Genomic DNA, 23,730 nt, shown 5'->3' with positions numbered 1-23,730 from the left:
CTTTAAGTTAAATCCTAGATTAAATTCTAACCACTCATCTAAACTAGTTCTACGGTCAAGATTTAATCTCTTATTCTTCCTATTTTCTAATACCCTAAAAAAACCTAATCCCAAAAATTCTTCTTCCTCTTTCTTCATCACCAGCAGCTGTCCCTCTCCCGCCTCTCTCTCCCCCTTTCGTTTCTTCTCCTCTTCTTCTTTATCCCTCTCTCTGCCTCCCTCTCCCTTTCTCCCACCGCCTCTTCTTTCTCCTCTCCGTCCACCAGCCACCGGCGGAAAACCAACAGAAGCCGCCGGTGAAGGCAGCAACCAGCAGCCCACCAGCCGCCTCCCTCTCCCCTCTCCCGTCGCTCCCTCTTCTCTCCCCGCCTTCTCTTCTCCATCGTTGGCAACAACAAAACAGCAATAAAAGAAGACCGGCGGACGGCAGCAGCTCCGGCGGAGGATCAGCAAAGGCATCGACCAGCATCCCGGCGTCATCCTCTCCTCTCTTCTCTTCTCCGTCCATCTCTTCATATCTTCTCCGCGTTTTTTTTATCGCTGGCAGCATTCAGGCGAGCTGCCAGGCAGTAGCAACTCCACGCACCAGCAGCACAAGAAGATCAGCTACGTCAACAACTAAACTTCCCGCCGCCAATTTTCTGACCAATAGATAAAAGTGAAGTATAGATCAGTCCAGGTACAATTTTTCTTTAGTTTAAAATCTAAATGTTTGTGTTGGTCGGTTAAACATAAGATGTGCATGTTCATCCTTAATCTTTCAAGAGCCCACTTTATATGTAGAAATACTAATTCTTATTGAAATCTATGTTCTTCTTTTGCTCAAATCTTTTGATTTATTCATGTATGATTAAGTTTTAAACTTAAGTTTGATATCATGAGAATTCTGAACCCTCATCGCTATGCTCTTCTTCGTTGCGATGGTTTGTGCTTAATCTAGTTGTAATCGATTCGGTGTCATTACGACTCTTTGTCATATTATGTTTGGTATTATACACTAAGTATTGAATTGATTTCATGAAAGGGTAAGAATGATTCTCTTCTTGCTAGGAGCATCTGAGTTTGTTTTAGTGGTGTGATTTACTAGTTTATAGTAATTGCTGATATGATGATATCCCTTATTTTTTCGTCTTGTAATGGTAATCATCTCCTTCATTCTTTGTAATGCATTACTATGTGATTTCTCTGCCTTGTTAAATTAAGTTAATAAGACGCTGATTTGTTTATTTTAGTAAAATCTTTATTGCTTGTAAAGTTGTGGCTTACCTATGGTAAAGTTTGTTGTTGATAATGTTTGTTTAAGGTAGATATTACAATTGATTCCGTTTTTTTGAAAATTGACAGATTTCTTACTTAAAAAATTATTTTTTAAAATAATTTCATTTTTGGCTCTACTTTATTATCTTCCTAACGTTTTCTTACTTATTTATTTTTTGTAATGATATTTTTTTAAAATTTTCTGATTTCAGCTCCTCTTTATTTAAGGAAAAATAAATATTACTCCATATTAATTTATTCTTACTTATTTTATTTTTGGTAATGAAATATTCTTATAATTTTCTGATTTTAGCTCCCTCTAAATTAAGGAAAATGGTTTAATAATTGATTCCTTAATTTATTTATTTCCCTTATTAAGTGCACCCCTCTTTGCTATATAAATAAGACCCCCTCCCTTCATTAAAAAATGAACTCACACACTCATTCACTAAAAATCACAAGTTCTCATCACTCTTCATTCTCATTGCTCTCTTGCTACTCTAAATACATTAATATTTCGATAAACATTCAAGTGCTCTTCTGCGCTACCTTGCTTTTTGCTTTTGTTCGAGTAAAGGTTGGATCAACTTGCTTTTCATTGCTACCATTTCTAATCTACTCAACCGTTATTTGACTGCTTTAACAGGTTTCAAACTTGAAGTTCAAGTTGAAGATCAACCATGAATCTATATTTCTTTTTCTTATTTTTATTTATTTGAATGTTGTAACATTTGTAACTCTAAGATCATATATATAAATTTATTTGGGGGTCGTCTAGGGGAGGAGGATTTATATGCTTACTTGTTCATTATAATTTTTTTAGAAATCATGCCTATAGGTTTGTCTTTAACCACCTAGAATTATTATTTGTAGGTGTTATAATCCAATCAATTGTTTGATGTTTTGTTAATAAGTCTAAAAAATAATAAACTAGATTCCATTAATTTTTAATGTTAAAAACAAATCATAATAATCTAGTAGGCTGATCAGGTGTTTTAACAATGTTATAACTTTTAGCATCATCTTGTCATGTAGAAACCATGCCTAAGGTTTAATTTGTTCATATCATTTAGATTCACAAAAGCATGCATATGTGTTATTCCTTCTTCTAAACACCTAGAAATTCATGTCTATAGGCTTGAAAATAACTTTTAACATATCCGTAAAAAATAAAATTCGTTTGTGCATATTTGTGCCTTTCCCCAAAATTGGTTAATATTATTAGTAATCTTATTTGTTTTCCGCATTCATGATGCAATATTTTTTTAATAACACTAAATTAGAATCATTGCATGCATTTGACAAATTACTTGGCTTTAAAAATGTTTCATATCAAAACCTTGCAACATAATTTTCTTTAAAAAAAGTCATTATTCAATCTTTCTTTAAAACTTTGGATTGATTATGACATTGTTTATTTTGAAAAAAAATAATTATAAGCACTACCTCCTAACCTATCGTTAGTGGGAAAGTCAAAGAAACTACGAGGTCTAGTTCCAATTTTTTTAAACCCGACGCATCCCCGGAAGTACCACCTACCCATGGATTTCAAAAGAAATTATGTGCATTTATATGTGAATGTTTATGTGCCTACGTGTGAACTAAATCTTTTAAATCATTTTTTCAAAAACATAAACTATTTTTTAGACCGACCTCAAATCAAAATTGTTTCTATGGTGGAGGAGCGCGATCAACAATATCGTGGCATCATCCCTATAAAGAAACAAACATTTTTTTAAATAAAAAATTCATATTCAAAACTTGCAATTTTCAAACTTTACTTTTGCACATATTAATTGCTTAATATTACAAACTTTGTTTATAACATATTCTCACATGCTTAAATAAAAATAAAATTTGATTGTTTATTTATTGCTATCACCTAGCCTTGCATGCTTAAATTAATGAAAAAATAGTATTAATTGTTTTGTATCACTTAGCAAGATTAAATAAACTATTAAATGAAGTGACTTTGTTTGTTAATTGTAACCCCCACATAGATTGCATGAGATACGGCCGGGACCCACACTTGTGGACCTCGAGGGATGCCTAACACCTTCCCCTCGAGGTAATTTGAACCCTTACCCTAATCTCTGGCTCGTTGACCTTAGTTAGACTTAGTTAGGTTAGATAGGTGCCCTAACGCGCCTTAATTCGTTAGGTGGCGACTCCTCAAACTCAAAATCCCAAAAGAGTTGTTAGGTCGTGCACAAAACCCGTTTTCTGCGAAAATGGGGCGCGACAACCATACTTTGTTTTCATCATCTAATAGTTCTTCTGTAAGGAGTATTTTTTATTGGTCACTATTTTTCTTATTGATTTGTGCCTTCGTTCATTTTTTATTTTCATGGTCGTTGGAGAAACACATAATCTAATAGTTCTTGTAATATTTTTTTATTGGTCACTATTTTCTTATTGATTTGTGTCCTTCATTCATTTTTTTATTTTTAATGATTGTTGGAGTATTTATATCCCAAGAAATTTCAGCCTTGGGGCTTAGTTCTAGCCTTACAAGTTGCTCATCATTCACAAAAAAAAAAATGTTGATATTTAAGTTCTAGGCAAAAAGTAAACACTAAAAAAACTTTATTTTATATGCACAAAAAGACATATAGGAGTACGTCAGACAATGTCGAGAAATTTTATATCTTGGGCCTATATAAATTATAACAGTAACAGAGGTCAAACGTGCAAGGCACGTTCCCAGAACTAGTATTATTATAAGAGGGAACAAAAAAAGTTAAAATTTGAACTACAATTTTACCCTTACTATAAATTAAAATGTTATAAAAGCATTTAATAATTTAGGTTAAATGTTAAATTGTATCATTTTAATAAAAATGTAGATGACTTTTGCATTTCCTTAAATTAATTATTAATTAAAATATAAACAAATAATTAAATATTTGGAACGTGAAAAGATATATTTTAATTGTACATGTATATCCTAGAATAATTACTGGCATATGAAAAGAGGGACCCCCCATTTATCCGATTAATGCCACTGATTTTATTTATTTGATTTATTATTACTAAGATATTAAAAGTGTGTTATCATATATGAATGAATTAGTAATAAATTATTGAGATGACTTGTAATTGCCTCATTTATTACTAATTACAATGATTTGTGTTTTTCATCTTTTTAATTATTTATTCAAACTAGACTAAATTTCAAGTTCAAAGCAACAATTATTAGTGATAATGTTAATTCTCTTATTAAGTCTAACTATGATTTGTATTTTTCATCTTTCCATCTATCTATATATTAAAGACTATTATTTAAAACAAAAAATATAGAATTTAAACAGACATTTTTACTACTATTTAAGAACTAGGTGATAAACATTGAAAAATGAAAGAAATTGTCATTCAACTGATAATCAAAAACTATTCCATCTATGATAGGCAAAAAAGCCATGAAAAAATAGAATACATAAGGTGGGGAGAAGAAATTGATCTCTTTCGATATATATTCTCCATCATGAAGATTAATGTTGTTTCTAATTTCTTTTGCATTTCTAATAAACTCATTTTGGTGTTGTAATCTTTTAGCTATTATTATGAGCTTTTGAAATAGATGTATGTATGAAGTTCAGTGTTTAAATTATATATCTGTCAGTTTTATATTTTAAATGTAATTGCTTTAATCTTGTATAATTTTGATAGTACTGTCTTTTACTTTTAGAACCTTACTTAAATAATGTAAATATTTCACTCTATCGTTTCTCATTAAAATAAAATAGGCAATCTTATCAATAAGTGTGAATGTATTTTTAATATCCATTTATGGCTATAAAAGGTTATCACTGATATTTAAATTATAAAAAAGACTTATACAAAGTTAAAGGAGACTATATTATATTAATTAATTTCACATACTTTTTGTTTGATGCCAAATACGCAATCCCTTTTTATTTATTTTTGTTGATACATGAAATATAATTGGTAAAATTAATATTGTTGATTTAAACATTTTCTATTTGATAGCACAATTTTAAATTATATAACAACAGTAAAAATTAAACGTGCAACGCACGTTATCAAAAACTAGTACTATTATAAGTGGGAAGCTCCAAGATGTAAAGTCGAATTACCATTTTATCGTTATATTAAATAAAAATGTTATATTCATATTTGAGTATTTTATTTTTGAAAAATATTGAGCAGTAAATTTTTTTTTACTATTAATGAATTGAGAATATTTGAAAAGTAATGAAAATTAAATAATCTAAACGTTAAAGAAAATGAAGAGACAAATGTTAGTTAATGAGAGCAAATAGGTAGACATTTAAGTTGCACATTAACTAAAATATAGAAGCAGTTACCTTTACATTGCTAGAATCTTCAAAGTTGTAGATTTCAATACAATGAATCCCATAGTTAATATATTAATATATGTTATTATCAATGATAAATACATGAAAAGAAGCTAAAGAGACTAATTAATCGAAGTGAAAGTATTATATAAAGCCAAGAATAATTTTCATTTTCCTAAAGTCCCCTCTTCATTTCTCTGAGCAGTTTTTTCTTCAATCAATGTCAAAGTTAAAGGCTATTAAAATACGCTATAAACGTTGTTGAATTTTTCCAAGAATTTCAACTATGGATATTGTTGGATTCGTCAAATGAAATTTCTTAGTGAAGAATACACTCATGACACTTATTATTTAATTTTCTTGCTAGGGCTTAATATGTACAACGCACAATATTAATTTTACAATAAAAGATTTCTATATGTTACTAATTTTACACATATATCATTAACGTAGCACATAACATTTCACTTATTCATTTAAATATTGTAGTTATATAGTTTTTTGAATTTTGGATCTTAGAAACAAAAACACCATATAGGATACTTATCAATTTTAAGAACTTGCAATTTGTTATTTTCTATTTTATAACACATAATATAACTTAAAAATATTGTTAATATACAATCTTCACAAAAATATTTTTATTTATATGGCCACACGCCGTGGCGCGTACCCAAAAACTATCATATTATATTATAAGTGGGAAACCCCTTAGCTCAAAGTTAAATTACGAATTTGCCCTTCACTTGAACATTATTTGAATATATATAACATAATATGAAAATAAAAGCATAATATTTTAATTTTTAATTATCTGAAAAATAAATTCACATTTCAGTTACAATAATTAGGATAATTGAAAAGACAACAATATGAAACTTAAATTTAAATAACCATGAATAGGGTAAGCGAAAAGACAATTGAAAGTAATAAATCTTTTTCCAAGTGAATAATGACTTTCTTCACATAAATAAAAAAATTATGTTTATCTTTAAGTAAATTAATTCTTCTTCATATACATTTCAAAAGGCATGGAAGATATAAGAACACCATTTTAGTTCAGAAACCGAAGACTCTAAGACAATCATATGAAGTGTGGTGCCTGCAGCGACTTTTCGACAGCGACAACAGTGAGGAACTGATTTTATGTTCTTAGAAATGTCATAGTCCCCTTGCATCCCATGCCCTTCATCAATTTTTTTTTTGAAATTGGAAAGTTTCAAATTTTTAACACTATTTCTTTGTTGTTTTCTTAAAACGCTCCCCCCCCCCTCCCGTATTGTAGAATATGCCTCTTTTTAGATTAATTTGTGATGCAATTCGAAGTGTTCTTGGAATTCAAAGTGTATAGATTTATCCAAATATTTATATAACGTAGTTTCAGTCAGGACATGTAGACCCGTGGACTTATCACAAGTAATTGCATTCTCAAGGCAATCTTATCGTATTGTTGTTAAACTTTGATGTTTAGGTGCTTTATAAAAAATAAAGTCATTTGTTTGGTACTTATTTTAGGATCTTTTTGTTGTAGTATGCAGAATATGTAATTGAAATTTAATTTATATTACTGATAAATTTGTCTCGCGCCTTTGTTATTTCATCAAAAGCATTAGATACATGTATTATTTTTTTCAATGAGGAGTTCATAGACATATTTTACAGTCAGGGTTTCACATATGTCTGATTTGATAGCAAATGCACCATTCTATTTTATGATTTATTTTAATGAATAAAAATAAATAGTAAAATTAATATTGTTAATTTCAATATTTTATATCTTATAACTTACTTTTAAATAAATAAATAAATTGTAATAATAATAAGGATAAACGTGCAACACACCTTATCAGAAACTAGTATTATTATAAGTGGGAAACTCTAACCTTAAAAGTTGGATTATCATTTTGCCCCTCTACTAAATTAAAATAAATAAATTTATTTTTTAAATACTAATATTTAATTACATAATGATAGAATATAAAGTACAACAACTACACTTTAATTTTTTAGTTATGACATTATAATTATAATTAATTAGGTTGAATTAAATTAAAGTAGAAAACAATAATGTATAAAAACTCTTCGAATTTTGTGATTTTAAAAAAATTTAAATTAACATAAATTTATCTATCATGAAACAATAATGTATGAAACTTTTCAAATTTTTGTGATTCTTTGAATTTTGAAACTAAAATAAATTTATATTCAATGTGCACCATTAAAAATTTTGGTAGGTGAAATGACGATAAAATATCACTATAAATACCAGTTAATTGCTTCCTATGTCATCACAATCTTTTCTTTTCTATCATCTACTATTCTCTTTTCTTCTTCTTAGATTTATGATATGAATACAAGTCGGTAAGAAGCTAACTGGGGAGAAGAACAAATAGCTTAATTCTAAAATTAAAAGAGAAGCTTTTTTAGAATATAGTTGAATATAGTTCAATTATTAAACTTAACAGTATAACATATGACTTATATATTTTTTTAGATCTTTCTTATGTTAGATTATGATTTATGTTTTTACTTTTCATTATGGAGTTACGGTATGGTTGTCCAAAATGGATTGATATGCAATCCATATTTTTATTTAATTATGTATTATTTTGCATTGTTATGAAAATAAAAATTCTTTATTTTCGTGTTATTATAATTTTAAGTGTTATTTAATTACAAAATTTTATTAATACATGATGAGTTTGATAATACTTGAATGGTTTATGCAAAATATGCTTTTGTTTAAATAGAAGTAATTTAAATAAATACATAATAGTGATGTTAGAGAAAATAATAATGATATATATATATATATATATATATATATATATATATTCGTGACATTGACGTGCAAAACACTTGTCAAGAACTAGTTTCTTAAACAACAACAAACAAAATGCAAATTAAAAAAAGTTTGTTTAGAAATTTTATACAAGTTTTATACGAACCAATAAAATTTTGGTATAACCGTATAAATAAATATCTTACTAAGTAATAAATATTGTCCTTAGACACATATCTCCAGAGATAAAAACATATAAGAATGTAAATGATACTTTATGGTGCAATAAATAAATAATATTGTACTCAATTTTTTTCTACTTTTATTGAAATTTTTGAAGACTTTAACTTACCAAACCAAAGACAAAGAAGTACTTTATGGAGTAACACATTGTATAACACATAATATAATTCTATGAGAAGAAATTTGACGGCTTTAGCTCTTCAGATAAGATTAACAAATAAGGATATAGGTTTTTATACATTTTATTCTTTAATCTTTAACAATTAAAACAACAATAATAATACACAATTACATTTAAAAGATTTCCTCCTAAAAAAATAACCTTCATACATTTTTCTTAAAAAAATAACAATTTAGTGCTAGCTCACGCTGGCCCGCTTAGGGCTCAATTGAGCTAGTACATTTGGAGGCCTTTTCAAATGAATAGTTGGGTTGGCTAGGCTGTTGAAATCTTTAGCCCGCTCAATCCAAGCCAGCTTGTGTTAATAGCTCTACTCCTTACACTCATATATTTTTGAAATATCAGATGTCTAGGCTTGAATTATTTACACCTAAAGGTAACAAACGAGTACCAGGGATTGTGATGGAATGACAAGTACTTCTTCATCTTTAATCAAAGATCTTGGGTTCGAGTATCCCTGGGGTATGAAGTTGCGTTTGATTAGGGAGCGCGGTGGAATGGTAAATGAGGGCTTGATAAGTATCTATAGCAGCCTTTAAGTTGTTGGAATCAATATCGCCAAATAACTTCATGCTTTACAAATACCGGATGAGCTCAACAGAGAACTTTCCCTTCCTTGTTGAGCTTATTTCTCCAATCTGTGAATAAGAGATCCATTAGCAGCAGAAACAGCAATCTCATTTCATATTAACAATTCTCTATAGGATATAACACGGATCATCCGAAGCCCCAAAATGAGCTAAGCATTGGTTGGTTGCATATACTAGTTTCCGCAACAAGTAATTCTCACAACATAAACAACCAAACCTCCAAAATCACAGATCACACCATCCCCAGTATGCATTTTCATTAAATCACTAAGCAGGAAAAGGAAGTCATGTCATCAAACAAACTAAGCATTTATCTGAAGGAAGTCTTGATAGAGACTCCATAAAAAACGAGAATTCTGCAACCAAACCTAACTATTGCCCCAAGGCAAATTCTCTAACAAGAAGTTCAATTTTCCAAACTAGTTGGGGTCCGCTGTATGATACCTCACCAATCAAAAATTTGAGGATTAAGGTACTCGGGCGCTAAAAGTTCTCTATATTTTCTATTGGCATACAAATCTCTAACAAGATAAAGGCTCCTTGCAAACTAATCACAACTAGTTAGATCACATGTATAGAGCTTTTTCTTCTATTTTTTTATATTTTGTGCTAAGTCTACATGGATTCCAAGAAGATGTAGGTCTTTTGGGATAATTCATTCCATCTAATTTTATGTCTACCTCGTCCCTTTTAACACTTTATATTACCATGGTTTCACACCTACAAGTTGATGTGTTAAGAGATGACTAATCTCGAGAGACTTTTTTTCATTTTATCCCTCCATGTGTGCTACTGCACCTTCAGCCAAATGTGATAATTCCTAATCTTGTACCACCACCCATCCATCTTAACAGACATATTTCTGCAACACTTATCCTATGAATATCCTGCAGAAATTCTCTAAATTACAATCACCTAATTAATCTAAAAACAATTATCAAAAAGTTGGCATTATAGCAAGGCATCAAAAAACTCAAACCAAAGCTTTACTATTTGCTTTTTTCTCTAGTCACTTTTTTTTTTGTTAGCCTTGTTTTATAGGTTAAAGAGAACTTTGAAATTTGAAACAATGTTTTTGGATGAACTTAAGTTGAGTGATATTGGAAAAGGATACTCCAGTAGTTAAGGAAATGGGAGTTCACATTTTAAGTGAACTCCTGAAAAAATGGAATTTCAACGTCAGAACTTATAGGAAGAGATAAGTATGTCCTTTTGGTCGGCCAACCAGAGGTGGATCTAGCCCTGTATCTATGGGTTCACGGAAACCCAGTAGCTTTCACCTAAATCTTGTATATGTATGAAGAAATATTCTAAATATCTATACATATTTGATTGTAGGAACCCATAAGCTTCAAATCCGCCTCTGCAACCAACGAGCCAATGAGAAGAGAATATTTAACTCAATACTGAAAAAGCATTATAAAATTTAAAGCAAAAACTACTTCTATCCTTAGGTTATTTGTTGTGTGCGTGGGCACGCGATAAGGGAGGGGAATTCATTCTGATTCATTCACTTTACCAACTGCGGAAGAATTTTATTAGAAGTAACTTACTTTAAGTCTTCCTTCTCCTCTAACTGATATCATGTCTCCAGTCTTAATGGTAGTATTGCTTTTTGTCACGGTGCTCCAATTGACACGAACATCTCCATTACTAAAACAATATAGAGTGAGACAGTATCAACTTAGGCAACAATGTATTCGGCCAAATACATCTGCAATATCAAAGCAGTAAAAACATATAGAACTATAACGAAATTAACACTTTCTATGATGGTAATAGGTGTGCCAGCTTGAGCGCAGCTCAACTATTCCACCGATTACCTGCTACCTCCCATTAGCACAGCTACTGGTAAAGACTTGCAGGTGGAAGAAAACCACCTAGTATTTTATGCTTCCGCTAAGATTTAAACCATAGACCTCATCGTTCTCCTCCAACTTCATTGACCACTAGGCCACACTCTTGGGTACAAACAAACATATTATCCACATTGTTAGTGATTCATTCAATTTTTGAGACTATAACAGCAAATCTAAGTTGCTCGGACTCTCCAAAAATGTTGCCGCACCCGTGTCGGATTCTTCAAAAATAAACTATTTTTGGAGGATCTGACATTCACCCAAGAGTGGATAATATATGTTTTTCGATAAATTACTGGATCTTCTTTTCTTTTTGATTTCTTTTTTAGGAAGTGATTAACAAATAACAACTTCCTTCAAGTTGTTAATTATTCACCTGATCTTCTACCAATATAATGCATGAACTAATCTATGTCTATGCTTGTGCATCCTTTCCTCACACAGAAAGCTTCTTCTAGAGGCATCGTCCATTTATGATTGCCGTGGAGCAAGCATCTACTTCAAGGAGAAATAAATCCTTCCAAACAGCCAACTCAAGCAGTAAACCATAGCAAGAGACTCTTCAGTCCCTTCAAGAAATTAGTTTTGCCTTTATGAGATAAGGGAGAATGCACAGCAATGCAGTGAGATTCCCTTTATGGCAATGTTACAGATGTTGAACCTAGTAAAGATTATAGGTTGTGGATCTTTTCAATTACCTCGCTCTTTTGCAGGTGACAATCAAAATGAACCCAAATTTAAAGCCTACAGGGTATAGAAAAGACCTAAACAATGTGGGAATCAATGAGAAGTTGAAGAAATTTCATAGAAGGGACCCATTTGAATACCATATATATAATTTCTAGGTCATACTGTACTGGAAGGACAGCTTATGTGCGGATCCTTTGTTTTTGGGAAGGATAGCTTAACCAATCTATGACAATGATTACGGATAGCATGTGGTTCATAAATTGAGGCAAGAACCATTTTTATTTATCTATATATGAATAACTAATGTAAGGATCATTATGTAGTCATTCACCATGCCAAGCACACATCAAGCAAAATATTTTGGACAGAGAAAAAATATACAGAGGGGGATTACCTAATCAAACTGGCCATTTTAGTTCGAGAAACTTTGAATCCTGCACTAGCTACAGCATCAAGTCTCAATGATGCCTCAATGGATTTTGAGGACTTTGTCCTGGAAAAAGTAAAATAAAAGTGGAAATATCCTAGATAAAAATGTGTTGTGTATGAAGGGAAGAAATCAAAGGAACTATAGGTGTAACATTTTCTACCTTGGTGGTTCATATTCAAGGGCAAGCAATGGAATCTTCTTGCAAGAGACAGAAACATTTCCAACCTACAAGAAAATATTAAGTGGGAGGCCTTATTATTCCAATTTTTTTTTTTAAATTACGACTGTTCGCTCCTTTGGGATTTCTGTTAACTATTTTTTATGAAGAAAATCCATGCTCAGTCATTCTCGAATTCAATGTAATATCATGTGATAAAGTGGATGATGGCAGTGAGCACAGTATTCCTTAATATTCACAATAACTTAGAATTTCACTCTAATTGGCTAGTAGAAGCTAGTGGCGAATTGGTAAGATACTGTAAGAGGAAGTAATCTGCAAAGTACCGTTACCTTGTCCAATGCTGATATAAGGAAGTCAGAAAGTTCTGGAACAACAAGAACATGAGCTCCCTTTTCACCCTAAACATCAGAAAGCGATGTTCAGGATAATCCAACACGTAGAAGAAATGGGAAGTGGAATACGTTACATCAGTTGCACAAATACGCACACAAGACCAACACCATGAAATTAGTCGGAACGTGTGAAAGAAAGTAAGAATTTAATATAGTTTCAAAAGAAAAGAAATTCAGAAACCTTAAATATCTGAAGCGTAACTTTGATGTTAGTTTAAAACAGCCATTTAACAATCTCCAAAGAAGCTCAACCATTTTTCTGTTTTAGGAGGCAGTTCGCTGTTATATAGTAGCTAAGCAAGGATTCTTTTATGTGCTCTGGTTCTTTGTCTTTTTTTACGACGGCAGCATTCAGGCTAACTTGTGGGCACCTTGACTATTCCATCAGATACCAGCTACTTCCACCAACACAAGTATCGGCTAACTCTAACCCCCAAGGTTTAGGTAGATGGAAGAGATCACCTAGTGTATTTTGCTTCTGCTGGAATTTGAACCTTAGACCTCATGGTTCTCCTCCCACTTTATTTTATACTAGACTTACACAATTACATGCATTGTCATACTCTAGTTTTTTATGTGCCTAAGCTAATTTAGTAGTATGTTCTCGGTGTTGAAGGGACATTTCAATAATCTATCTTGGATGTTGCTTCATTCACCAAGCTTTGTGCTACTTCTACATTTCGTTGAGGGTGTTTGAATCACCACTTCCACACTAAAACAAAGGAGTCATTAGATATCAAAGTATTGATCAACAAGTTTACTTCTTAACCATACACTACCTCCACATATAAGTTCTGACTCATCTTTTATGTTCCATTTTACTTGGCCCTTGTTGATTTGACATTTCTCTTGAGAAACTATTTATTAGGAGTTTGTTTACTAAATTATCCTTATAATTGTCCTTTGAAAATCTAGGTTTGACAACTATTACTTCATATACTTACCCATGAATCATGATAAGGTTAATATGAGAAGAAAATAATAATCTCTCTTGATTTGCTGAAATTGACAAGTAAACAAGAAAATCTATTTTTAGTATAAGGACCAAGTAAAATGGAACAGAGGGAGTACATAATAACTCAGCTACAAAGAGGTGGATCCTCTCTTAGGTGTAATGACCACAACTCTCTGCCCAAGAGCCCTCTATTTGATCAACAATTGTTCACCCTCTGTCACTTTTATCTTTCTTTTACATATATTTTTTTTAAGCGAACAAAAGATGAAATCAACTAGGTGTTGCCAAAACTTGTAAGAGAGATAGAAAACCTCCAAAAAAAAAAAAATACCTGCAAGAGTATATCTCCCAGCTTATTCCTTGCAATCCCTGTACCAAGGATTGCACCAAGGAAATCACCGTGAGAACAAGGTTGAAATGAAAAGTTCCCTGAAATACTGGAAAGAGGACCCTTTTTCACAATAATAAAGAGGATTTTTTGATTGGTCGATTTAAACAGCAGGCATAACTGAACAATTACAGGAGGACCTACCTCAAGGCTGCAACATTATCTGGATCACTTGTTAATGCCTCCACGTGTCCAACTGAGAGTCGGCATCGTTCAGCCTGTTTAAGGAGACAGTAAATATAAATTCAAGCAGCTTTATTGCTCAAACTAGTTTTGTAAAACAAACTGTGTCCAACCTCTGGGTATCCTCCTTGTGCAACTATTCTGAGATCAGCTAACCTTTCTAAGACTAGCATTGACTCTTTTAATACAGGTGGAGTCAGAAAATCAGTATGTAAAACTTCTCGTCTTAATGATGCCCGTTTTGCCTGAGAAGTACACAAGTGATAATCAGTTTAGATTAAGACTTAGGACAATGTTTTGGTGCTTTTTCTACAACAAGGACCAAAGAGTTGAAAAACTAGACAAGACTTCTCAACTGTTAATTGAGAGGAGTGATTGGTCAGGTAGATGTATATGTACCAGTTCAACAATACGTTTCACATCTTCAATGGTGTTCTTGTCTCTCACTCCTTTCAGTAAAATATCAGCATCACCCTTAATAGCCTGTGGTAGGCTGCATATTCCAAAAGCTGTTTTGAAAGAGGCCAATAACATGTGGGTCATCAGCTATCAAAGTTTGAAACTAAAAGTAGAATGTTTAAATCAATAGATATTCCCAAGGAATCTTACAATCCTAAACATTTTATGCTGATGTAAGAAACAACAAATTTATCCAAATAGCCCTCAAATTATTACACATTGTTTCATGTGATCTTTATGAGGAAGTTGAGACAGACAAATATATGCTAAAAGACCCTTCGGGGTGGCCCAGTGGTTTGAGCTTGGGACTTCCATGTTGGAGGTCTCAAGTTCGAAACCCCTTGCCAGCAAAAGCAAGGGGTTTGCCTTCTAGGTCGAGCTCGTCCTAGTGCGGTTACCTCTCCAATGTGGTTTGCGAGCTATTGCATAGGAGCGGGGGGTTTTACCTTGTGCGCACCCAAAGAGTAGTGGCTGCGGGTTTCCCTTGTCATCAAAAAAAATATATATGCGAAAAGAAAAGTTGACCAAAATAGTACTTTGAAGTTTCCACCTTGGTTTTATTTGGTCACTATAATTTCAAGGTGACTCATATTTTCCTTATACTAGTCTGCAAGTGACCGAATTGGCCCAGCCGGTAATACGCGCAAAAAGCTTTCAGCCTATTGATCTTGTGAAATGCACATGAACGGCTAAAAAAAAAGGAAAAATTCTATGGTTGTAAAGACTAACAATGTTGCCCGTGAGTGAGTGTTGGCATGTACGGCCAAACATATCTATGAGATGTGTCATAGGAATGTAAAAATGTTAATATGAATGTACAACAATACTAGATTGGACAAAGCAGACCTTACCCCTACCTTAATGAGGTAGAGAGACTGTTTCAGCTCAAGTAGCGCATAACAAAGCAGTTTGAGGGTGTATTGATAGTATGAGTGTGAATTTAAGGAATTGTTAATTTTTGAGAACTTGTAGTTTGTCCTAAAAGATAAATTATTGAGTATAATGATAAAAGGATCCAAATAGAGTGAGATGATTATTAGGATTTCACATAGACCTGTCTTACATACCTTGGAGATCAATGTTTGAATCCCAACACTAAGTGATTTCTTTCATTTGCCTAAGTCTTAGTGAGCAAACTTACTCAATATCTAACAGGTGTCCGAAGGAAAAGTCGAGGTGTGTGTCGCTGCTTAAACCATCACTGCTATAAAAAAGATTATATAAACCCCTAACTAGTCTGTAATTGAAGCATTGTTGTTCTTGTATGTAATTTCAATTGTGAGATTTGTGATATTCAACAAGCCCACTAATGTTCTTCTTGCATAACAACGAATTAGGGAACATGCAGGTGTAAAAGTAATTAGTTTAATAAAGAATTAGGGAACATGCAGGTGTATACACTGTATCTATGTATTATGTTGTTTTGGTTCAAAATTTTTTCCAGGTTCGTGGCAGATTCTCCAAACAGAGTACATTTTTTAAAAAAAAACTGGTAACTTTTTGTATTCCTCAGCATTAAGGGCTATGCTGGCCACCTCCAAGAAACTATTACAAGAAAGGAAAAAACTAAAAGGAGATACAGAGAACCTATGAAGTCCACTAATTGGAACTCCTCTTCTATATCCTGTTCTTTACACCAAAAACCTAGAGAAGTAATTACTTTCCATTTGACCTTCTGTATTGTACACTCCTTTCCTTCAAAAACCCTCTGATTCCATTCTTTCCATATAATCCACCAGATACATGTTCGAACTGTTCTCCACCATCTTTTCTGACTTTTGCTGCCTCCCTTTTGATCCAGCAACTAACGAGGTCAGAAGTGTGTACTGGCATAGTCCAATAATCATTGGGTATGCTTGTACATTTTTGGAGGATCTACTATAGATTCAACAACATTTTCGGAGAGTACGAGCAACATAACCTAAATAGGATAGAGTTTTCAGTTTCCATTTCCAACGCGTTAACAACATGCCGTTAACTTATGACGGGGCTGGTATAGGCTAGTTTAGCCAGTTCCTTCACAAGCTTATAATAAGAACCATATGGGTAACTTGTTAACAATTTGAATCAAATGAAAGTAAACGAAATATTTATAAAGACTACTTGGGGCATTGATTTCACTTAGTCCATAGTGAGCTAGAGACCATTTTGTTCAAAGAACGAACACAGTAACCTTGACCCAAACTCTATGTTTGTCTTAAAAAATTCATTTAACACATAGTTGTCATTAATTTAGAACTCAATAACTTCAAAAAGGCTAAAATCAAAGCTGCAAAATTCCGGTTCCACCTCTGTCCATAGTAGATACACCATTTAACAAGTAAGTAGCATTGCACTCAACTATTTCAGCTAAATTACCATACAAATTGACACAAAATCATCAAAAAGTAGACACGCTAGAAATGAAGAAATTTCCATACCTGAGGGGTGTAGAGGTGTTCGGAGGATGAGGTTTGTACCGGAAAAGAAGTCTCCGACGACATGAGTGGTGGGACGAGTAGATAGAAATGAGGGAACTACTCTTCTGAGAATCGATTGCGCGGCAAAGCCGGCGGCAGCCATGGCCGGTACACGTAGTGCGCACATTGGTTCGAGATTTTGGAGTAGTAAAATATAAAGCAAGATTTTGGATGAATGGAGATAAATTAATATGGAAAATTCACATTATGGAAAAAAAAAAAAGGGGAGAAAAAGTACGAATATATCCCGAACTATTGTAAATAATATGCAAAATACCCTTTGTCATACTGTTAGGATATTTGTGCGCCTACCGTCCAAAAATAGAGCATATCTACCATTTATACTAACATATATAAATGTGTCATAATTTTATCCATCGATTCAACATTTATCGATGGATAAGATTGTGTCACGTGTCTCTATTTAGTTTTCCGTTAGAGTGAATGACATATATATTCTAATTTATGGGCGACAGAGGCACCAATGTGTCAAAAGTATGACGGAGGGTATCTACATACCATTAACGATAATTTGGTATATATTTGTCTTTTTACTACATTTATTTAGTTAAAATTTGGAAAAATATAAATGTTATTTTGAATTTGTGTTGAAAATGAGTTTTTGGGAAGGGAACTTGAAAATATTTAAATTTTCGTGAGTGAAGGCAAAACTTATTAAAATCTGATTCTTTTATTGAAACTGATCAAATTGTATTAACAAACAATATTTGATTTTATTTTAAAAAGTAAAAAATCTACTTTCAAAATCTATGAGTCTATGCAAGTGTTGAGCTATCAGAGCTACTTCCTTGATCTCAAAATCTATGAGCTTTTTGGATGATAAAAAATTGCTCATAAAATGTATTTTTAAAAAGTTAAGGTGTTTGACCAAGCTTTTGGAAGAAAAATTAAGTATTTCTAAAGAGTAGTCGCGTCTTTTTTCAAAAGTCAAAATGTAGTTTTTTTCCGTAGTACTTTTAAAAGCTTGATCAAACATTAAATTATCGTTCAAAAGTTTATTGGTCAAACATAAACTATTTCTCAACAAAAATACTTTATCCGACCAACACGAAGACAAACTAGAGTTCGAGCAACATAGTTTCTTTTCTGTGCAAAACAACATGAAGGCAAACTAGAACATTAGTCTAGGCATACTTGTGTCACGGACTTAGAGTATTTGCTAAAGCTCCGTGCGACCCTCAACGATTTGACTGATCTGTTGGCGGGACATGACACTTAGCTTCACTCAACATAACAGAGAAGAGACTTTGTTTCAATGAAACAGATTGTAGGCAGATCATAAAGAACTTAGATGTTTACAATTAATGCCAAAGATGAAAATCTTTAAGCAAATATCAAAACTTGAAACTACTAGACCAACCAACATCAAACAAGCTCAGTTACTCTTGAATGCCTTATCTACCAGCAACATTATGACTGAAAAAAAATAGGCATGATCTGAAATTACAAAAAATAGACCTTGATATTGCAACACTCTAAGCAATACCAAGTTTTCCCCCCTCTACTTCTTGTCTTTCATATTATCCTAGAGAAGATGTGAGAATGCTAGAAGAAGTAGCGGAACTACAAGCGCAGCAGGAGCAGCCAATAGCCAATAGTTAATCGCCTTTTTGCGTTTAAGTATAGTTTTAGGAATTTCTGTGCTTTTTGCTCGTGCTGCTCGATGCTTGACAGCTTTCCCTTTAGGCTCCTTGAGCTTAGGTGCAGCTGGTGTTTCAATGTTTTCCTCCAACTTCACTTCTTCAGCAACTATTTCAACTGGTTCCTCAGTAACTAAATCTCCAGCGTTCTTCTTCGCCTTCTTCTCAAGTTCCTGAAATGAGTAAAGATGTGTTAAGTCCACGACTAATGTAAAATGTAAATTCCTACGACGTAAAAGCTAAAGCAAATGGTAGAATGATAAGAATAATTTCCTTGAGTTTCCTCTTTTCAGCTTCTTTCTGAGCTTTTATTGCTGCTTTAGCAGCTGCTTTCTCTTTCAACTTCTTTTTCCTTTCCATTGCCTGTCGATTTTTCGCAATCTCCTCCTCTCTCTTCATTTCCTTCAATTTTGCTTCATCAGTTTCCTTGTTTTTTGGTTTCACATCCTTGGGTTGCTTTTCTAAACCATGGATCTCCTCTTCAATATCAAAGATGTAGTTAGTTTCCGTAACTTTGCTACTTGCATCTTTCGGCTTCTTGGTGTTCTTCTCTTTAGTATCCGTAACGTTGCTACTTGCATCTTTCGTCTTCTTGGTGTTCTTCTCTTTGTTTACTTTCTGAGCAGGCTCTGATTCTTCCTTTGACGGTTTTACAGTAGTTTTCTCAACAATCTCAGGCTGTGCAACAGTCTGCGCCTGTGGTAAGACAAGTCGCTTCTCATCAGGGTTCCGCATCCTGCCATCCCTGCTCAACTGCCTAATATCAAGTGATGCCAAAATTCTCCTCTCATAGTCATCCCTAAAGGGCTTGCCACTCCATAGTGAGATGAATCTATCGACCTGAAAACAAACGAAATTACTGTCAGCAAAGAAACATGCAAAACTTCAAATTTAGCAACTAAAGACAGATCTAAGGTTTGTCTAGCCTTTGATTCAATTTGAATGGCATTCACACGTGCCTTCTAGAATTTCTTCGCATGCTGCAGGAGATGTTATTGGGGTCTGATTCGACGTCGTAGTTTTAGCAACTAAATGTCAAAATTTTGATATGTTCAAATTCAGCAACTAAAGACAGATCAAAGGTACCTCAGTAAGTGAGAGTTCTTTAAGGGCTTCAACATCCTTCTTGTCTGCTAGCAGTTTTGCCTTTTGCAACAGTGCAACGTTTTTGTAGAAAGGCGCATTCTGAAAAAATGAAACGACATTGATTATAAAGACTTTCCGAATGCTTTGATTTACATTGAATAAATCAACTATCATCTAGAAAATGCCATGTAAAATTGGCCAGACAATTCTGAAGGTAAAAGTACTTGTTCTGAATAACCAATTTACACAACGATATCACCGGGAAGTTCAAGCCTTTGCATCAGTAGGAGATGGATGCTTTTTCAGCTCGTGTTAACGAAATACATAATAATTGAGGTGTTTCATGACCAAATAGATCTATTGACCATTCAACAACAGAATAAATGAGATCAAATCAGATGCATAGCATATATACAAGTGCTTATCTAGTAAACTTAAGAATAATGCAATTGACATGGAAAGAGCAGCATACCGCTTCTTCCCGTTGATTTCTCAATTCCTGAACGCGTACAAAAGCTGCATCCCTCTTCTTTGTTACTTCCTTCAGTTCCTCATCCAAAGATTTGATCTGGCCGGTATTCGCATCGAGCTGATCATCTAGTATCTTCAGCTTGGCCTTAACTGCCTGTTGCTCCTTGTGAACCCCGTCAAGTCCACCACTTATAAGCTATAGTACAAAAAAGTGTCGAGTGTTGTTAGTTAACAATGACAATCCAGGGAAAATGAAGTTAAGGCTATAAAACTTAATATCATCATTTCTACATGTATACGACAAGATCTGACCGTTACCTTGACCTGCTTTTGTATTGATTCTTTTTCACCCATTGAATCCTGAATCTGTGCCCTCAGAGCTACATTTTCTTTAATCTCTCCCCTTGTTCCTTCAAGTTGTTTAATTTCTCTTAGAATTTTCTTCTCTTCTGTTAGAGGAATGCTTTCATGCTGGATGCGGTACTGCAGACTCTTAATCTAAATGATATACAAATAAAAAGTTAAACAACGAACGTTAGATAGTTATCAATGACCGAGCTGATGAAGATACGAAGAAACAAAGGATATACAACTCTTCAGAAATGAAAAAAAAAATCGATTTACTTTCATTTGGAATTTTGGCCTAAATTCCGGGACTCCTGGATAGTAACAAAACGTAAGAACTTAAAAGAACAAAGAGACTAGAGCTTACAAGATTATCAAGCTCCGCCTCAGATGAACACAGACCAACACCTCCTTCTCTCCCATCTTTCCTAGGACCACGGAGCTTTCCCAACGCATCCTGCAGAGGTTTTATTTCCTTTCTCTTCCCTTCGATTACTGTCCGAAACTCCTGATTCTCAGCACTCACAGGTTTCCTTTGACCAAACAACTCTGATCGTTCGGCCTGCAAAAACACAAGTTTGGACTCATCCAGATAATCTTTCAAAGTCTTGGTAAACAGATACCATCAAACTACCACATAGTTATGAAAGGTCTCATGATCATTAGCGTAATCGATTTTTATGTCAAATCAATGATTCACACGGATAAAGTAAATAAATGATGCTTGCAGGAAATGTGCAAGCGTTCAACGTAATGCAATCAACAATACTAAAGGAAAATAGTATATCTGGAATGCTTGTATGCCTAATGAGCAAGAGACGAGAAGAAAACAGGATGATTATGATTCGAAACTCAACATTTTTACTTCATTTCTTGTTTTAAATTTCTTCTAAACACATTAAACAGAACAACGAACAATGTCAACGTTCAGCTGAAAGAAGACTTATGGACAAAACTTACCCTCCTGGCTCGCAATTTTTCAATAAGCTGAAATCTTGTTTTGTTCATTTTCTGTAGCTCTTTTTCTGCCTGATCAAATTTGGGCTTCAGGTTTTGGTCTTCAAATCTTCGATATCTTACAATGTAGAAAGAATGGATCTGCTTAGGTTCAGGCCAGTCCTCAACTGCATCCTTTCGGAGGGCGGTAACAGGAACTTTTTTCCCTTCCTCCTTAATTGGTTCTTTAGTACCATGAGAGCCAAATTTAATAGGCTCATTAACCTTTGCACCATTATTCATTTTTTTATTTTCCTTCGGAAGGTTCTTCTTTTCGCTTACAGTTTCAGCTGGAACACGAGCTGACTGAGACGCCATATCTCTAACCACAATTCACTGAGAAACAAACCAAACTCAGCCTTCAACTCTAAAATCCTGAAGCAAGCGAAAACAGAACATATTAGCCTTAGTTACTAACTCATTGGATAATAAACTGTGCCCCGGGGGCACAGAACACCAAACGGAGAAAGTGAACAAAAGTTTCTAAGTAACAGAACCTATTCACAACAACTGTGTAATCCCACAAGTGTAGTTTAAGGGTACGCAGCCTTACACATACCTTGTGAAGGTAGAGAGGTTGCCGACTCAAGTAAAGCATATCAAAATCAAGTACGGAAGGAAATACAATACTAATAAAAATTGAAGAATAACAATGCAGCAGAGTCATAATAACAATACAAATAAGGGAAACTAGAAAATGCTCGCAAACTATACTAACCTTCTACCCTAATCCCCGACCTCCATATCTTCCTATCTAGGGTCAGGGGCGGAGCTACCTTAAGGCGGGGAAAAGTATAGTATTTATACATGGTTAAAATAATTTTATATGTATATATAGTAGATGTCGAACCCCCTTCGGCTACTTCATGTGTCTACTTCTACAGATTTTGAACCCCCTTATTAAAAATCTTGGCTCTGCCTCTGTCTAGGGTCATGACTTTGGTAAGTTGCAGATAAGTTATGTCTTGTCTAATATCCTCTCCCCTCAATACTTCTTCAACCTACCTCTACCTCTCGTCATACCCCACATAGCCAACCTCTCACGCCTCCTCACTAAGGGCACATGTGTATCTCCTCTTCAAAAGCTCGAACCATCTTAACCTAACCTCCCTCATCTTGTCCACCAGAGATGTCACTCCCGCTTTTTTTCAAATATCTTCGTTCCTAATGCTATCTCTCCTGGTATGCCTATTCATCAATCTTAACATCCCTATTTCCCCCTACTTTCATCTTCTAGACGTGCAAGGTCTTGACCGACTAGATATTCACACTAAACTTCATATGTAATATTTGTCAAAAACTTAACACAACCATAATGTATTAACGAATCACATCGTAAATAACGATAAAGATTATATACATGCATTAATGCAATACTAAAAAAAAGATTGATAATATTGTTGTAATTCAATAATGTTACATTCCAATTTCCAAATAAAATTCAGTTATCAAAAATAGGCAATTACCTTATAAGATCAAGATCAACACAGATTGAAAGTTAAAAAAAGGAAATAATCAAACACCAAAAGAAAATATGATTATTTTTTTTTATTATTATTATTATTTGTTTTTTTTTTGTTTTTTTTTTTGTTAGAAGAAAAAAAGAGAAAAGTGTTAAAGGAGTGAAGAAAGGGAGAAATGAAAATGGATTTAAAAAATGAAGCAATGTATAAGGGAGAGTGAAAGGGTAAAATGAAGGTAGAGATTTTTAAAGAGAGTGTACCTTTCATTTGGAACTAAATTTTAGAGGGCCATTAGAAAGAGAGATTATGAGAGAAACAAGTGACACCCCCCACATATCCT

The 23,730-nt window shown here is 33.4% G+C and overlaps 2 protein-coding genes and 1 long non-coding RNA gene across 3 annotated transcripts; 1 reads left to right on the top strand and 2 right to left on the bottom strand.

The window, feature by feature from the left end:
* The first annotated feature begins 132 nt into the window (after positions 1-132).
* LOC114075102 lies at positions 133-2,893 on the top strand. The gene is made up of 2 exons (XR_003575449.1): positions 133-679; positions 1,904-2,893. It is a non-coding gene; the product is annotated as an uncharacterized LOC114075102 (long non-coding RNA).
* A 5,918-nt stretch (positions 2,894-8,811) lies between these two features.
* Positions 8,812-17,535, bottom strand: LOC107005282 (putative RNA-binding protein YlmH). Its single transcript, XM_015203833.2, has 10 exons — positions 17,330-17,535; positions 14,850-14,959; positions 14,564-14,695; positions 14,412-14,485; positions 14,211-14,316; positions 12,862-12,930; positions 12,512-12,576; positions 12,316-12,414; positions 10,926-11,025; positions 8,812-9,420 (listed from the first exon to the last, which is right to left on the bottom strand). The coding sequence occupies exons 1-10, from the start codon at positions 17,493-17,495 to the stop codon at positions 9,358-9,360; spliced, it is 984 nt and encodes a 327-aa protein (XP_015059319.1). The 5' UTR covers positions 17,496-17,535; the 3' UTR covers positions 8,812-9,357.
* A 1,085-nt stretch (positions 17,536-18,620) lies between these two features.
* LOC107006608 (proton pump-interactor 1-like) lies at positions 18,621-23,484 on the bottom strand. The gene is made up of 8 exons (XM_015205123.2): positions 23,394-23,484; positions 21,892-22,302; positions 21,299-21,493; positions 20,905-21,084; positions 20,588-20,782; positions 20,116-20,214; positions 19,303-19,869; positions 18,621-19,202 (listed from the first exon to the last, which is right to left on the bottom strand). Exons 2-8 carry the CDS (start codon positions 22,243-22,245, stop codon positions 18,915-18,917), a joined length of 1,878 nt encoding a protein of 625 aa, XP_015060609.1. The 5' UTR covers positions 22,246-22,302; positions 23,394-23,484; the 3' UTR covers positions 18,621-18,914.
* Positions 23,485-23,730: the final 246 nt, after the last annotated feature.

This window comes from Solanum pennellii, chromosome 12 (assembly GCF_001406875.1).
Source record: "Solanum pennellii chromosome 12, SPENNV200".
NCBI lineage: Eukaryota > Viridiplantae > Streptophyta > Magnoliopsida > Solanales > Solanaceae > Solanum > Solanum pennellii.
This window is presented reverse-complemented; position numbering and strand designations above follow the sequence as displayed.